This window comes from Gambusia affinis, linkage group LG05 (genome assembly GCF_019740435.1).
Source record: "Gambusia affinis linkage group LG05, SWU_Gaff_1.0, whole genome shotgun sequence".
NCBI classification, from domain to species: Eukaryota; Metazoa; Chordata; class Actinopteri; order Cyprinodontiformes; family Poeciliidae; genus Gambusia; species Gambusia affinis.
In genome coordinates this window covers 17,843,417-17,860,650 of record NC_057872.1, presented here as the reverse complement: position 1 = coordinate 17,860,650, position 17,234 = coordinate 17,843,417, and the positions used below count along the sequence as shown (strand labels likewise).

Here is a 17,234-nt window from a genome sequence, read left to right as displayed (position 1 = left end):
TTCAGGTTACCCTGACTTTGAACTTCATGTCAGTCATTGAAACTAAAACAGGCTTGTAACCATATTTCTAAAAGTCACACCAGGCATGTTGGACAGCAACTTTTACAGCGAAGAACGGGAGCGACTTAATTACCAGAATAAAATCCTGTTTTGTTAATTATTGGTCTCTGTAACCGTTATGGAAACATTTCCATAACACACTGAGAGCTGCAAGAAAAACCTTTGCAATACCGGCTGACAATAACTAATATTAAAGCTGCAACTTCAGCAGCACCAATGAGGAGTGGTCCTGTGACACCACAGCACAGGTAATTTCCCTGTTTATAGCTACGCTATCCATCTAAACATTTGGCAGAACCAAGCTTTCACACAAAACAGATTCCTGGCCAAAACTACTGTTGTTTGGACTAATTTAAAAAAAAAAACTACTGGTCTTAACAAAACTACTAAACTGGTGCACATAATTTTATTGATTAGGGTTCGTATGCTTATAACAAGTGCCTGTGCTTGATTTACTATATATTTATGTATTATGTAAAATGAATAAAACGGTCAAAGCTGTTGGAGTAAGTTGAGATCACTAGTTCATTCCTTGCTCACACTCTCATACTAATCCAAGACATTTAAAAGAAAAAACTTTGGGCAAATTCTCAGCATAAATACAACTTCTCTTCACATTTCCCCTTCACTTTCTCTCTGTTTCACTGTCTACTTTCTGGCTGCCAGCTTTATAGCAGAACTGACAGGTATAGTCTCAAATTACCCAGAATGCATGACAACTGGCCACTCCCAATGCGACCCAACCATCCTTATTTTTTATTGGCTTTTGCGTCGGTGGTCATCAACTCACAATAGCCGATCTCATGCAGATTCAAATCTAAATTTTCCAATATGTTAGATTGACTGACAGATCAGACTTTTTCTCCTCCAGTCGCTGTAGATTCATGTTTTTACGCTTTACATGCTAACAGATTTGTGTGCCAACTAGCTATGCTGGTTATTCCCAAGAAGTGTAGTCCGAGGCAAAATCCGGCAAAACAAATGAAGTGACTGCAGGGGCTATAGTCATAAAAGAGTGTAATATTTTTCCACAAGGTTCCAGTACAGCCAGAGTGCTAAATGTCGTGTACAGTTTGTGCATCTTACCTTGGAGAGGTCCACTAGTGTGTTGGCCTGATCACTGAGTTTCCTCTGCTCCATTTTGACGCTGCGTAATCTGCAAACAGACGTGCACACAGATAAAGCTCACAAACAGAGGTGAAACCCAGTAAATACACAGTGGTCAGCCCACAGAGATAATCCCTCTGGATCCACACAACGGCTCTCTGAAGCATCGGTCACCTTGCTTGGATTGGGTTCATTTTTACCTGCAGCGCCTCTCTGAAAAATTTGAATGTATAAACACGGCGAGTGCTGTTGTAGCTGTCTGCATGAGCTAACTGCAGACATAAAAGAAAGAAGGACTGAGGTTAATATGAAGGAAAGCTAATGGGAATAAAGCCTTCAGGGAAATAAGCTGCAGGGGATGAAAATTAAATAAATCATCTTACCTCAGTCCAATTATAATCAGAACCTGTTTAACTCTCAAAACACAGCACAATAATTAGTGACTCGATCTGTGTTTTCATCAGGGCCTGTGGCAGCCTCCATTATAATGCAGTGAAGAGTGATTTTATGAGACTGTTTCCCAGTTACACTGTCAGGCTCTAACCTGGAAAAATCACTTTCTTTAATGTGTTCACCCCAAAAAATTACCCTGGTTCATCACTCGTTGACTTCCCGTCCGCTTTTCAGGTCTTGCGTGTCAGGATTAACCCTTCTAAGTTACAATCAAGAGTCTTTTAGCTCTTGTTTCTGGCTTTTGATGGCAACTCACAATATATCTAACCATTAGAGAATAAAGGAGAGAGGAAGACAAAAAGAAACGCATGATTCGAATTTGTTCATAATTCTTCAGCCCCTACTGTTGAGATGATACAATGAACGGAGAGCCTCTAATGGTACACAACACACTGATTGTGTTTGCCTGGACTGAACTTGCCCTTTAGCAGATAATGAATAATTGTATGTTGGCGTGTGCGTGTGTGTGCGTGAGAGCGTGCGCAGAGATTAGAGCATTTCATCTGATTATCAGACTGGATTCAAGCTGTGGGCGGATAGAAAGTACAGCTGATTTCAAATGCCTCATTGGCTTTGCAACCACAGTGGTGTGCTTGTGTTTGTTTGCACCCGTGCATGGATGTAGGGGGGCACGAAGTGTGGTCTCACTGATGTATGGCCTGCAGGAACTTCCGCTGGTGTTTGCGGACCCTGGAGTGGTCGATCTTCTTCATCAGCTTGGTGTGCTTGTAGATGAGCCAAGTCTCCCTCAGCACATTAGCCGCTGCGTTCTTTATCTGTCTCCAGACAATAAATACACATATGTCGACATTTATTAGCAACAGGTAGTCCTTGGCAACTGGAGGAGGCAACAGGTTTATCTGCTCTTGTTCCTCTCTTTGTTTTCACTATCGTCTCTGTGCAAAGAAAAAAAAAATAGCACTAAGCCATCTTTTTGTCTTCTCAAAGGCTGCCCCCATTCTCTGGCAGGCTTGCCAATGCTTTTTATGTGCGCTTGCATAGCTCTGTCCTTAGGGAGATTGGCAATGAGAGCCAACAGGAGTCTTTCCTTCACACTCTACTGGCTTCCAGTGCCTACAGTGCCTTGCAAAATTATTCATACTTCTTTAGGTTTTAACATGTTACAAACACAAACTTTAATTTGCTTTATTCATACTACAGATAATAGACCATCACAAATTGTGAAACAGAAGGAAGAGAAGAAATTTGTTTAACATTTTTCAAAAGTAAAGATAGAAAAGTGTGGGATAAATTCAACCTGAGTGAGTCTACTCTGTAGAACCACCTTTTGCACCAATTACAGCTGTAATTCATTTGGAGTATATCTGTATCAATTTTCGACATATTAAATCTGAAATGTTTTCCTACTCTTCTTTTGAAAGGATCTCAAGCTTAGTTTAGGTTGAGAGTCTATTTAGCACTTTGATGAGGCAATTTGAAATTTATTGCAGCCCTGGCTGCATGTTTAAGGTTGTTGAACTACCGCTACTATGAATATATTTATATTTTCTGTGACTTTGAATATTTATTCTTTATCTCTCGTTTTCTTTGCTGCTGTTTTAGTTGCTTGACTGCTTTATGGCATAACTTTAATAACAGCTACAACAATGGCACCCATAGAAAACTGTTGAGTATAAAGTTCTTGGAACACATTAGCTCATAGTTAATGTGTCTGTGAGGTATTTGTTGACTCACATTGGCATAGAAATAGATCTTCCATAAAGTTAACAGTGCAAAGTAGAACAACATGTTGGACTTTGGCTAAATATGTTCAACCCAAGCTGGTGTAAAACATTTTCTTAATCAAAGTTTGGTGTCTCACAGAACCATCATTATAATCTCAGTTCAGATGTTTAAATACATCTAACATGATTCATTTTGTGAATTTCCCTGTATTTAGCTCCATCCATCTTCTTGCCAACTCAGAAAGGCTTCCCTGTTTTCTTGACACTCCTTCCTTTGAATATTGTTTTAAAAGACAACACTATTTACCACTTAGGGTGTTTCAGAAAGAAGTTTGTTGCACTGGAAATGATTTGGCTGTTAATGGTTCTATTTGTAAAAAAAATAAAAGGTATAATTGTCAACCCACTTCACAGTTATGCACTACTTTTTGTTTGTCTATGATATACATTTCAAAGAAAATGCATTGACATTTGTACTATTAAGATAATACAATGTGTAAAAAGCCAATTAATGTGTGTATCACATTTAATTAAAAAAAAAAGAGACTAAATTATGCTAGCTGGGTAAAAACAAAATCATCTCAGTATGATTGGTGTTTATTTAAACCAGGGATCTTCCTTTTAATTATGACAACAATCGTAGAAAACAATCACAGCTGAAGTGGCTGCTCTTAAACTAGCTGTCAAAGACATTCCTCATCTGAAGAGAAGAGGAACATTGGTCTGATATAATGATGCTGTTGCATGGAAGGCTAATGAAAGAAGGCAATTTTTCTAAGTTTCTCAGGATTTGGTAAGACGGCAATTCAAAATGTCAGAGTCTGCCTAAGGCTTTCCCTGCAATCAATAATATTTAGCATGATTATCTGATTCATCTGTCGCTATAGGTTGCTACATAATTACAAGGGTCTGACATCCAGTGGATAAAAAAAGGGAGAAGGAGAATACAATAGTGAGGAGAGACGGCACAAAGGAAATGTAAGCGTGTAAATTGAATGAGAGACTTCAAAGAGATGGAGAAGACTGAACAAAGAACAATTATACCCCCGTCTGAAGAGAACAAAAGACCCTGGCAGCCTGGCTAATCAGCACCCATCCGCTGTAAGGAGAGACCCCTCGCAGTCACCCACTACATGTTCACACGGAGTCGGCTGCAGATGAGGAGGGTGGAAGGCCATCGCCCTGGGAAAGTGTTAACACTGACCCAGAGGACGTCAAGCCAAGACACACAAAGTCCAACATAACCGATGTTGTTTGAGTGTCAAAACATTTCCAGTTCAAAATTCACTTTTCTTGACTCAGGTTTTCACTTTTTGAGTCCAAGTCATTTATGAAGTTGAGTTTCATTATCTGTGGGTTTCACAACTTGCAAAACGACTAAATGCTGCTTTTTAAAATTTATTTAATGTTATTATTATTATTTTTTTTTTTACAAACTTAGATTAACACTGTTTAAATGGCAGTAAAATTTTACAGTCCTGGACTTTCAGCTGCATGGTGGCTTGGTTGGGAGCACTCCTACCTTGCAACAAAAAGGTCCTGAGTTCCAGTCCCAGCTTGGGGACTTGCTGCTTGACGTTTGCACGTTTTCCGTGTGCATACATGAGTTCTCTCAAGGTACTCTGTCTTCCTCCCTTACTCCAATAACATGATTGTTAGGTTAATTGGTCTTTCTAAATTGTCCTTAGGTGTGAGTGTGTGTGTGCATGGTTATTTGTCCTGCATGTCCCTGTGATGGACTGAGAATTTGTCCAGGATGTACCCCACCTCTTGCCCAATGACCACTTGAGTTTAAGCATCAGCTCCCCTGTGACTGTCCATGGATAAGTGGTCAGACACTTGATGGATTGTAACATTCCCATTCAATACAGTGTTAAAAGAACAGGTTGAGATCTCAGATTCCTTTATAAAAATTTATCAAAATATCAATCATGACTTTGGTGGCAATCTATATAAGACCCAGAGAATGAATCTCAGGTCCAATTTAAAACCTAAAGCCTATCTAAAGCAGAAGTAAATAACCTTTGCCTCCAGAGTGGCTCTTCAAATAACTTTTTCCAAAATCAATAAAGAACTGTGCAATATATTTGAATATAACAGTAACAAAGACAACTTTTGCAGTTCGTCAATTTGTTTGAATAGAATATCTGCATAGATCGTCCAGCACAAAGGGGAGAAAGAAGAATTGTAAACCAGAAATTGCAATATTTATGAAAAAGATAACTTTCTCAAATCACATTTGAATGCAGCAGATTTCTATCTAAATCTTTAGCCAAGTCACTAAACAGCACAATTAGCACTGCTTTCATCTGTAAACCTTTTGACAGTCGGATATGTCAGGTCATATTCATAAACTGATCAATCAGGGCAGCAGGATTACATTATGATGAATCATGACATGCCCCTTGTGCAAATAACATTGACTGATTGCCGCAGACTGTTTGTAGTTTCCAGATTTCCTGCAACCACAATTACTGTCCACAATTACCCCCACCACTGCAGTCTTCATTTTCTCTCTCCTGGGGGAAATGAATGTGGGCAAAGATAGCAACTCCATTTGCAAGAATAAAAGACTCGACGTGAACCACTAAGAACACTCTGCAAGAAACCAAACGACAGCAGCGACAGCCGTTCCTTCACCATATGGACCGTATTTGGGAAACCGTGTTGGGTCCATATGGTCATATTGGGTCAAAGATGCATTCTGCCTGCCCCCCTACGTGGCTCACCTTATGGCAGGTACATGTGAAATCTGTTGATTCAAAGGGTTTCCCACACTGCAGCATGCTAGGATGACATATTGTTGCGTGTAATCAGTATAAATAGAAATACTGAAAAGATGTCATTATATACTGTAGTATAATTAGCAATATTATATGAAGAACCAAAAGTGCCAAAATTAATGATAGTAATTGTATTTGCTGTTCTTTCTTGTTATGTGTTAAGGCATCATTTGTAGTGAATACAATTAAATAAATAATATATTTAGTTATAATAATTTAAATGTACCAATAATGTATCAAGTACACAATACAAATAATTAAAACTGCATGTAATTATTTGAGCATTTATATAATTATTTCAATTTTTTTGCACTAATTTCTAACATGAAATAAAGTAAATTATTAGTATTGCTTACAAAGAGATCCTTTTCTCACTAAACATTTAAATTATGAAATTATTATGAATGCTATTTATTTATTTTGTGTATGTATCATCTGGATGTGGGAAATTGTGCACCGCTATACATTTATAATAAGAATAACAACCTATATTGGAATGAAATTAAACTGTATTTGATTTAAATATAGTTTCTATTTAAATAAAAACAGTATAAATAAGAAATATGTGTCAACTTTAAAACATTAAAAAAAGTCACTCTTAACCTCTAATGACTCTCAAATGCAAGTAAATAGATAAACAGTGCAACTACCATGGAAACCCGCCATCCTTGTGCCACAGTGACACGTGGCTTTACCTGCTGTGACCTTCCCCTCAAAGACAGGGCGACAAAGGGAAGAGACAGCTCTCACAGACCTTTAGGCAACCTAATCAGATTAAATCTTCACAAACTCGAAAGACAAAAACATCCTAATACATGAGATAAAAAGCAGAATGATTCACTAATTTCACTAAAATGTGAAGGATAACACACATTTGTGCAGTGCTTCTATAAAAATGAAAGTAAAAATTTGAGGAAACCTTATTGGGGCAAAGCATAATGCACCCTTGGTGCGTCACCGGGCGTCTGTTTCGCCAGTGATCCATCTGGTTTAAATGGGAATTAAAAAGCTTTTGAAAAGAAAGTTATTTTTACAGTGCAGAGTGGAAGCTAGCTTTGGAGAAGTCTTCAGGGGTTAGATTGCTCCCATTTGGCCCGTGGTGTAAACATTGGAAGGCAAATGCAGCACCTCCTCTCTGGCCAAGGCCCAGAGTGCTCTGTGAAAAAAGCTCAGAGAGGGGCGAAGCTCTCACCACAGGGAAATGCAAAAGGGCTCTGAATTTTCAGAATTCACATTTTTCACAGTTAATTACATAAGTTCGTCAAAAATATTTGACTTTTGAGCTTATATATATATATATATATATATATATATATATATATATATATATATATATATATACATATATATGATATATATATAATATATATATATATATATATATATATATATATATATATATATATATATATATATATATATATATATATATATATATATATATATATATATATATATATGCTATAAATATACATAAATATATGTATACCATGATCACTCACTACTACGGTAGTTGTACTAAATATCAAGCATGGTGGTGGCAGCAGTATGCTGAGGGGCTGCATTGCTAAAAGCTGACAAAATGGATGGGATAACTGAAGACTGCCTCAAGTTCTTTACACACTCAAAGTTCCAACCTGAACTGCACTGAAAATTGAAAGAACCTTAATGTTATGTGTTGAAATGTTATCCAAATGTCAGGAAACCAACCAATTTCAATTGGTTTCACATTTGCTGTCAGAAGCTACGTTCAAATATCCAGCAGGCTTGTTGTGGAGGTGCAGCTTATTGTAGGGGTGCATGCCACTACTGTACTCCAGATGCAAATTTAATCATTTTGACTTGAAATTTCTGCATCTAATGCATGTTTTTTTTTACATTTGCAGCACAATCATTTGATTCACAGATTTTTCTGTGTAACGTAATTCCAAATTGTTTGCAAAAAAATAGTTTATTGGTGTGTTTTTCTTTTGTACAACAATGTACAAAAATGTCTAAAATATCTGAAATACCAAGGCAAAATGCTACTTGACATGCTATTGGCTGGCATTTGCAAATCTGTCAATCTTTTCACATATTTTGAGGGCGGTTGTGGTGCCTAATCCACCCTATATTTAAAGGATTCATTGGAACTGCAAGAAGTCAGTTAGTTTCATCTAAAACATTTTTCTTTTGACAAACGGAAAAAAAAATCACATTTTGCCTATTGTGCAAAATCTGCAGAGTACAACCACCTTCTTTAAAGTTCAGATTAATTCTCAAGACAGTCCTAGGAATAAAAAGAAACCTGTTAAATTTCAAGACATAAATCCACCTCAAGATGAGAGCTGTACTTTCATGTGCACCTTGAATGTGCCGCATGAAAACAGCAGAACTCTTCAAACATGAGCACTTCTCACCTCACAGACAACAGGGCTGCATTAACTGTTGTTTAATTAACATTATTTTAATCCTATCAAAAGGACAGCCTTTGCTTCACTGAGTGCTGAATGCAAATTAACACTGTGCACTGAACTGATAAGATTATATCTTTCCTTCATAGTCAGCAACACACCGAAAAAGATGTTCAGATTTCGCAATCGCTTCTTGATGCCTGGGTCTCACAATCTGATCTACAGATAAAAGAGCAGAACTCAAATCATTTTGAAGTGCCACATCAGGTGAGATCAACAAACACACGTTTCATCTAAAAAGAACAAGTTTGTAAAGCAGATGTCTAAGAAAAAGTTGCCTTCCTGCTAAAGGTGACTGGCTAGAGACTATTTTAGTCTGCGGTACAGAGCCACACCCAGGACTCATTACACAGCGACCCCTCGTTCAGATCAGCTGAGCTCTTCCCTCTTTGGCATTTAACTGACATTCTTGTTAATCCTTCAAAGGGAACGAGACTTTCACTGAGGTAGAAAGTCAGTGTGTGCGACATTCAGCTATTTTTGTGTGTCGGCACATGCACAATTATGGCAGGTTGTAGAATCTATTGTTACACTATTCATTACAAAGCCCTGACTGATTGTGCTCTCTGCGATAATATGACAGAGAATAGCTCCCGTTGTGTAAATCCACCAGGACGCAACAGCTTTGTTCGCTGGTCTGTAAGCGGTAAAGGGCAGGAGATAATTACAGGTGCGTATGTAGTTGAACCTTTGACGGAAATATCAAGAAGGAGCACGCTGCCTGCATGACATCTCCCTTACTCGATTGGCAGCTTCACAAACATTGAGATGAGCTACAGCAAGAATATTACCTTTATAATCAACAGCACCATAGCGCCTGAGGGACCAGTATAAATCGATTACCTTGAGAACTTTGGGATTTTGGGTTAATTTCTTTTGCCTTAATGTTGGAAGCTCATCACAAGGTCCACCACAATGTGTGTGAAACTGCCAAGAGAAAGTTTTGATTCAGTATAATAAACTAAATGCTTCTGCTGTTTGAACTTAAACTCTAACTGCAGATTAAACCTTAAACTTGGACTTCAAAAGTTTTCCAAATCTAATAAATAAAAAAATAAAAAAAAGGAAATCCAGACGTTTGGCTGGAAACCCAGATATCTTTCGCCTCCTAGTTCTGGGGGATCCCAAGGCATTACTGCGTCAGAAGGATCCACGGGTCGTAGAACTTCAGCTAACTTCCTGTCTGCCAGTATGGAGGCCATACAGAACAGAGTGATCACCAGACGCTGCTACAGGAGCAGTCCGCAATGAGACTGTTTGTTGTACACTGAGGCAATCAGAGACAAAGACATGAGATAAAACACTTAATTAATTACGAGCTCTTATCACAAATGGAGGGGAGTAAACGAAGGAATTATCAAGACGAAAGGGTTTAGCTGATGTAAATTAGCCAAGGATAGTTTGTGTTATGCAACACTACCTCATTTTACCACATTTTATTTAAGGTTAATATCTGTCACAGTTACTGTCATATTTCCTGGAGGATTGAGGGTTTATGGTTTGTTGAACAGTATCCTACCAATACTGTTACAGAAGTGAGTGAATATTAAGGTTTTGTTTTTGCAAATAATGACTTAGCACATTCACATGGAGTATTTGTCCTAGGAACAATATCTCTGGAGCTCCCTAAAGTGATCATTGTTGGAAAGAAGAATGCCATTCTGTATATTTGAAAGGTTAATTTTTTACTGAAATGGATAAACTTGTTTCTGGCTTTTACATTGCTATAACAGTTTGCCATAAGCAAACTGAGCTATCATCTTGTTAATGTTAATCTGTGTGCTTAAGAAGATTTAGCAGACAGAGTGTGAATACATCTTATTACAGTCTTAAATTGAATATTAAAACATTTTGGCATACAGGGCACAGCAGCCGTTGTAACAACATGGCATTGTCCAGACAGTTTGGTCTTCTTTCAGATGAGCAGTGTGAAAGTGAACCAAGCCAAATGAAGATGTGAAATCTTTCACTATTCGTCACCAATCAAGCTGAAACTCCTGGACTGGTTATTCCTCTCCTGTATTATCTCTTGGTCAACCTGTTGAGCTGGGAGACACCCTGATTTTAAACAACATGATAACCTAGCACAAAAAGAACAAAAGCTTTCAGCTAAAGTGAGATAAACAGAGGGACCACAACAATATGGAAAATCAGTTTCTGAAGATAACGCAACACATCAATTCAAAGACAGTACAAGGGCCACAAGATTTACTGTCTCTCCTTTCAAACGAAATGACGTCTGTTTCTGTGTTATCAGTCAGAACCATGAACTCAGTCAAGTGTTTCCAAGATTAATAGTGGCTAAATATGAGTCCTTATTTGCTTTTGAATAATCAGTGACATTTTAAGTTGAAAGTGTAGTGCCTCATCACACAGAGAAATACTGCTGTCCTTGGAGAACATTCAAAGCATAAAGTTTTACACTGGGACAGATCAAATAAGGAAAAGCCCAGATTGTTGCACAATAAGGAGATTGTTGACACCTGGTGTTGAAAAGAACCACACGTGAAAATGTGAATCTGAAAAAAACTCTGTAAGTTATTTTACATTCACAGAGGTCTTAAGATTTTTAGCTGGTCTCACAGAGGTAAGGCCTATGTGCTGGGGAATGCCAAATATGGTCTTGGATATCTGTTGCATACAACACTTTAAAAGGAATGTGGACTGTATCTAGAGATCGAATGAAATTTTTTTAAATAATTGGGTCAAGTTTTCCTCATGATTTGGTTTCTTTGATTTGGGCTGCAGTTTGAAATAAAATCTTTTATTCCTGAAGCATCACCACATCAGCAACATGAAGATGACAACTGAAAATACACCACAAAAGTTGAACTCCTTATCTGACTGGGGCCTGCTTTTAGGTTGAGTCCCTAGACTTGGGGTTTGAACTTTGCAGATTTAAAACAATGATTTGATCACACCTCTAAGTTTCGCAGTCACTTTGTCGAACTGCAGCCTCCAGCTATATAGTAAATATAGTAAACCTAAAATAATAGGACCTATTATTTTAATAAAATGAATACAAGGATGACTCAGAAATAAATATCTGTAGAAAAAGTATGTCGTTTCAAACTAAAATGCAACTAACATAATTGTGTTGATATTGCAAAAGCACTTCATTTCTTAATGTTTTCCAACAACCTAAAAAAAAACTAATGAGGTTTTTAATGAAGGGATACATCCTGCTAGGGCGAGTAAAAAGACCAACAAATAACACAAGGAGCATTACATAGAAGAGGATATGTTTTATTTTCCCTTCACAGTTTAATACCTCTAACTGTATAAACATTGACAGGCAGATGGTTCAGCCAATCACCTGACAAATATTGCCAAAAGACTGCCCTATTCCAAACAGTCTGCACACAGATGGTTCTGCACAAAAAAACCCATCTGGCCAAGCAGATTTAAAGACAATTCCAACATTCAGGTTTTTACTTCTTTAACTCCAATAAGTGCAGTTGAGTCTAATGCTTGCTAAAGACTTCAGCAATTTGAATTACATCTAAACCAAAGAGTGAGAAAACCATGCATAGCTTCAGAGTTACTGAGGACCTTATTAAAAATCTTAAGATCAAACATTAGAGGACAAAATTTAAGATTGAGAGTTTTAAAGGATGGATTAAATGATAGAAAGACACAAAAAAGTAAAGAATAAGCATTTACGTTTTCACAATGAAGCAATCATTGTAGTTTCTTTCACATGGATTTTGTCAATCTGATCTTTAAGGGTTGCTTCATTGTGTTACATCTTGCAAATTTGTAAAATTCTGATCTTTGCATTTCTATGAAACGTTCAACATAATTTTAGTTATTTGAGTTCAGGACCTTTGACTTTATTAACATCTATGCTTGACTCAAATCCCAGTTATGTGGCTTAGGAAACTAGTACCTGCTAAGCTCAACTCCAGTCTACACAGTTTGGTCATTTTCCATTACAAGTGAGTACCACCTTACAATAGGTGGGGACATAAAGGTAAGGCGGCTAAAAAGGCTAAAATGTGTATGTGACATCACAAGACAATAGAGGATTTTTTCTTGTTTAGGATTACTTTGTCTAGCTCCTCTGTATTTTTTCATCAGCCACCAATACAAAAATGTCTGCAGTATTGCCATTTTCCTTAAAGCTCAGTTATTGTTGCAAGTTATTGAAATATTAAATATTGCAACAGAGTGGCTCTTGGGACTCAACCAGTGTTGGCACCCCTAGAAAAGCATTGACTGGTACTCTCCTGAACATGTATTTTCAGCTTGAGATACTTAATAAGGAACTCATAAATTGTTTCAGAATCTAACAGAGAATCCTAAAAGCTGAACTGAAAGCCGAGTCAGTACTAGTTGAGCTCTGTCCCCAGAAAATAAGTGACAAGGCAGCAAAATCCCAGGAAAAATCCTTTGGAATAACCTCAGAAAGCTCAGAGAAATGTCAAGAAAGTGAACAAGAAAGTCTTCATGGTAACTGTAAAGAAATGGAGAACGACTCAGGACTTTTGTATATGTAAACATTGACAGAAAACCAATCATGTGAATCATAATTAAATGTCAAATGTCTTGTGAAAACAGATTTGGATGAACAGAAGAGAGATGGCAGGAGAGCGAGGTGAAAGTCAATAGCTCTAAAGCCTGTTTGTTTCCTTGTTGATATTTTATCCATGCTCAAATTATTGATCACTCAACCCCGTTCAGACACCCAGATAACCCTGCTGCCATAATGTACCCTACATATTTGATATGGGAGCTATTTTTAAAACTTGGGTCTTTCAGCTGTATGAAAAATTGAAAAGGACTGGAGGAGGGAGGGAGTGAGAGATGAAGGAAAGGAGGTGTGGAGGGGGCAAGAAAAGGAGAGGGTGTAGGGTGGCAGAAAGAGAAAGAGGGAGAGAAAGGGATTTACTGTAAGAGAGACAAATGTCAAAGGAAAGGGAAGGTGGAGGGATGGCCATGTGGGAGGAAAAGGAACAGTGATGGAAAGAAAAAGGGAGGCAGTAACAGAGGGAGCAGAGCAGGCTGAGCTGGATAGATGACCTTTTATCGCTCAAATAACACGATTCTCTGTCACAACAATGCAGGTTGATGGTGTGATGTGGTAGTTTAGGAAGGTGAAAGATGCAACAGTTTTACCAGATATTAAAATTCCGTGAAATCCTGCAATACTAAACCCACAGGAAGACAGAAATGTGTGCTTTTCTTATACAAGCACGAACTGGGTTTTTATGAAATAAACTACAAAGTAGTGCAAACACGTCAAGTGGAAAGAAAATGAAAAATGGGTTTCCGTAATTGGTACACAACTAATGGACTGGACTTCATGTTGCTGTTGGTTCACTGATGTTCTCTAACAAACCTCTGAGGCTGTCACAACTGGATTTATGCTAAGATCCAATTAATCACAGGTGAACTTTACTTGCCTATTTACCCCTTAATACCTGTATTCTGTGTACAATGGTGCATTATAAGTGTTTGTGTTTTTCTGTCAAGATTATAAACTGAACATCGATTGTTAAATTAGGCATTTAGAATGCTGTTATTTAGTAAAATAAAGCATAGTTGGGCATAGCTCCAACCACTAGATGGAGTCAGTCCTTTCAATATGATCTTTGAAATGTGTTGAATATGCATCAATAGGCATAAGTGGAAAACAAATGTGGCCTTGCCTGCCAGGTGACAACACTGGATCAGTTACGAATGGTGGATTTGGAAGAAAATTGTTAACACTGAGGATCATTTAGGATTCAAAAGTAAATAGGGTTAACTAGATATGCAAAGACAAGAGTTTCATTTGCAAAAAAAAAAAAAAAAAAAAAAAAAAATCCAACTATGAGTCATGGTTCATTCAGAGCACCATTACGCACTCTTTTAGTTTGTCTACCATCAAAAACGCAGATAAAATACAAAATCTTTTTATATATAGTACAGGAACATCTGAAAAAGTTACAGGGTTTGAATACTTTTGCAAGGCATTGTTTGTGTTCTCTGCAACAGCCCACTGCTAAGTAAAACCAAGCATATACACACCCTCTTGGTGAGCTGTGTGTCCATCATGAAGTTGTGCACGTGTTTCTCAGCCTTGGTCAGCTCCAGCTTCCTGGCTACCACAGCAACCACCAGAGCTGTGCATCCAGCACCCTGAGAGAGACAGAGGGAGAGAGAGAAGAGAGGCGGAGAAAACAAACACTGAGTCAGGGTACAGACACATTAATATGAGAGATTTCTGGATGGGGAGCTACCCTAGACAATTGAAGGTTTGCAAGGGCAAATACAAGGAGCTGAATGACAGAAGGAGAAGTGAATAGGGGGGAGAGGAGAGGATTAGGAATAACAGCTCTGCTCCAAATCCACATTTCTTCACGGTGAGAAGCAAGCCAAATCTATTTTCACTTCCACTCCATCTGGTGTAAGATGATTTCTATATATTCCCTGAAAAATATACCTCCTTTTGGACAAAAAACTCGAAAAATCAAGAATCGACACCACCTACTTTCATTTAATTATATGCTGTCAATTTGAATTACATGGTGTCAGTCTTCTCCTCTCACCGGAGTCTTGGAGGCCTTCAGGACGTGTGAAAGTGTAAAACACAAACCAGTTTGTCTGTGTTCCAGCTCAACCCACGTGGGACACACGGCAAAATTCATTTGGGAGAGAGTGACAGCAGCCTCTCAACCAGAAAGACATGCTTGAGAGGAAAAGAGGAGAAGGAACACGGAGGAAAGGCAGACTTAATTAACTTTCAGATTAGACGCTGTTTTGAATGGGGCTGCTGAGTGCTCACAGGTTCCTCTGAAGGCGGCACACACACCGAGAGGAAAGAAAGGGAGAAAGGAAGAAGAAACACGGTGAAGCAAGAAATCATGGAGGGAGGGATGAATGAGGAGACGAGGGTGTGTGCATGCAAAATAGCAGGGGAGGAAAATGGAGAAGAAGGCAGTGTTAATGAGGTCACATATCTCCTGATAGGCAATGAATTAAGATTAAGAGTGGTTAATGAAAGTGTACAAGTGTCTTCCTTCCTGCTTGTTAATGTGTGCATCTCACAGGGGATCGGGGGGCAGAGGTGGAGAATAAAGGAGATGCAGAAGAAGACAAACACGAGTTTAGAGAGTGAGTTGAGAGAAGGTGCAGCATTCCTGAAACATGTAAGAAGGAAAAAGCCAAGAATTCACAGCACACTCTTAAAAGACAAGAAAGGTTTGCCAAAAATAAGTTTGGCTGGCTTCAGTGAGATGTAATGCACAAACAGGCATTAGTGCCCACGTCTATGCTCTCATCCACTCTATTTGCGCTCATACAACAGCTATGAATAAAATATGACGAGAGCCAAAGGAAAACCCTTAGAGCATTCATACATGCGCTCAATGAACGAGCGTCGTGCAAATACAGCGCTGTTTGCATGGGGGTCCGTCCAGGTCAGGATCAGTAGGGGAGCGATTGGTTCACCAGGGCAGCCCAGTTGTGTGCGTGTGCATGCACTTGTTATAGGGAGTGTGTGTGCTCTTCTGTGTGTACATGGGAGTCTATTTATGTATGCGCCCGCATCCATTTGATTCCAGCAGGGTTCCCTCTGCAATCTCCGCACTGATGATGGCTGTGCTGCTGTGATTTGTTTTATACGCCTGTCAGGGTGTTTCCCGTTGGTTCCTCCAGTACGGCACAGCCGTCTCCACAGCAATCAGAAAGAGGGGAAGCTCCATCTGTGCTTGTGCAGTCAAAGCATAAAGGGTCTTCCTGGATGTTGAGGAGTCTTGCGATAAAATAGGTACAAACTCAAGCTGCACAAGTGTCATCGCAATATTAATGTGTGTAATATCGCAATTACAAAAGACTGCTTAAAAGGAATGTTTGATGTTGTATTATGTTGTCACACATGCAAATTCTGTTTACCAGTAATACGTTTGAACAGAGATTTTCACTAACCCCAATGCTGACAACTGATGTGCATTTTTAGTGAATAAGAGTTCAGAAACAGTGGTAGGGAAATCACAATGAGAGAAAAGTGTCAGAAAATGGTTTAGTATTTATATCGTCATTGCAATTTTCAAAATTACAATCCAAATTACATGTTCTTTAAAATCATGCAGCCCACACTGCTATTCAACATCCTGTAGCAAAGTTATAGTCATGTCTTCACCAGTCTCTCAACAATGTTCTTCTTTCATAGACGCCTCACGTCATTGATGGTTGCAGGAATTTTTGTGCAGCTCTCTTAAGCTCTCCCACCAAGAGATTTTCATCATGTCTAGACTTTAGATGGCCCAGTGCAAAACCTTAATTCCTTGTATTCATCCATTGTGTTGTGCTGTAGGTTCTTCATTAATCTGTTGACGACCCAGATTAAGTCGAACTTGAGCAGCGGAACAAAAACACTTACATTCAACACTATAATACCTTTGTAAACAGAGGAGTTCATGGTTGCCTTAGCAACTCCTAGGTGCGTGGATCATTATCCCTCCACTACCATACTTAAGAGTTGGCACAGGGTTTTAAATATATTGCTTTTCATTAAATATAGCAGTAATGGCCAGAAAAACTAACTTGGTCTCATCTGTTCAAATGACATGGTTCCAATAGTCCTAAGGATAATTCAGGTCCAACTTTCCAAACCCATTTTTTTATCACCATATTCTTCTTAGAGAGCCGATCCTTTCTACTAGCAACCCTTCCAAACCAGAACTGGTCAGTATCTTTCTAATAAGACT

General features: G+C 38.4%; 1 protein-coding gene across 1 annotated transcript in view; it reads right to left on the bottom strand.

Annotated features, from left to right (window-relative positions):
* The window catches only part of kcnn3 (potassium intermediate/small conductance calcium-activated channel, subfamily N, member 3), an 80,845-nt gene that overhangs the window by 5,779 nt on the left and 57,832 nt on the right, over positions 1–17,234 (bottom strand). The window contains exons 7-9 of the mRNA XM_044116784.1: positions 14,554–14,664; positions 2,269–2,396; positions 1,147–1,216 (exon numbers count right to left, since the gene is read on the bottom strand). Coding sequence (XP_043972719.1) covers positions 1,147–1,216; positions 2,269–2,396; positions 14,554–14,664 — 309 coding nt within the window. The remainder of the gene's footprint in view (positions 1–1,146; positions 1,217–2,268; positions 2,397–14,553; positions 14,665–17,234) is intronic.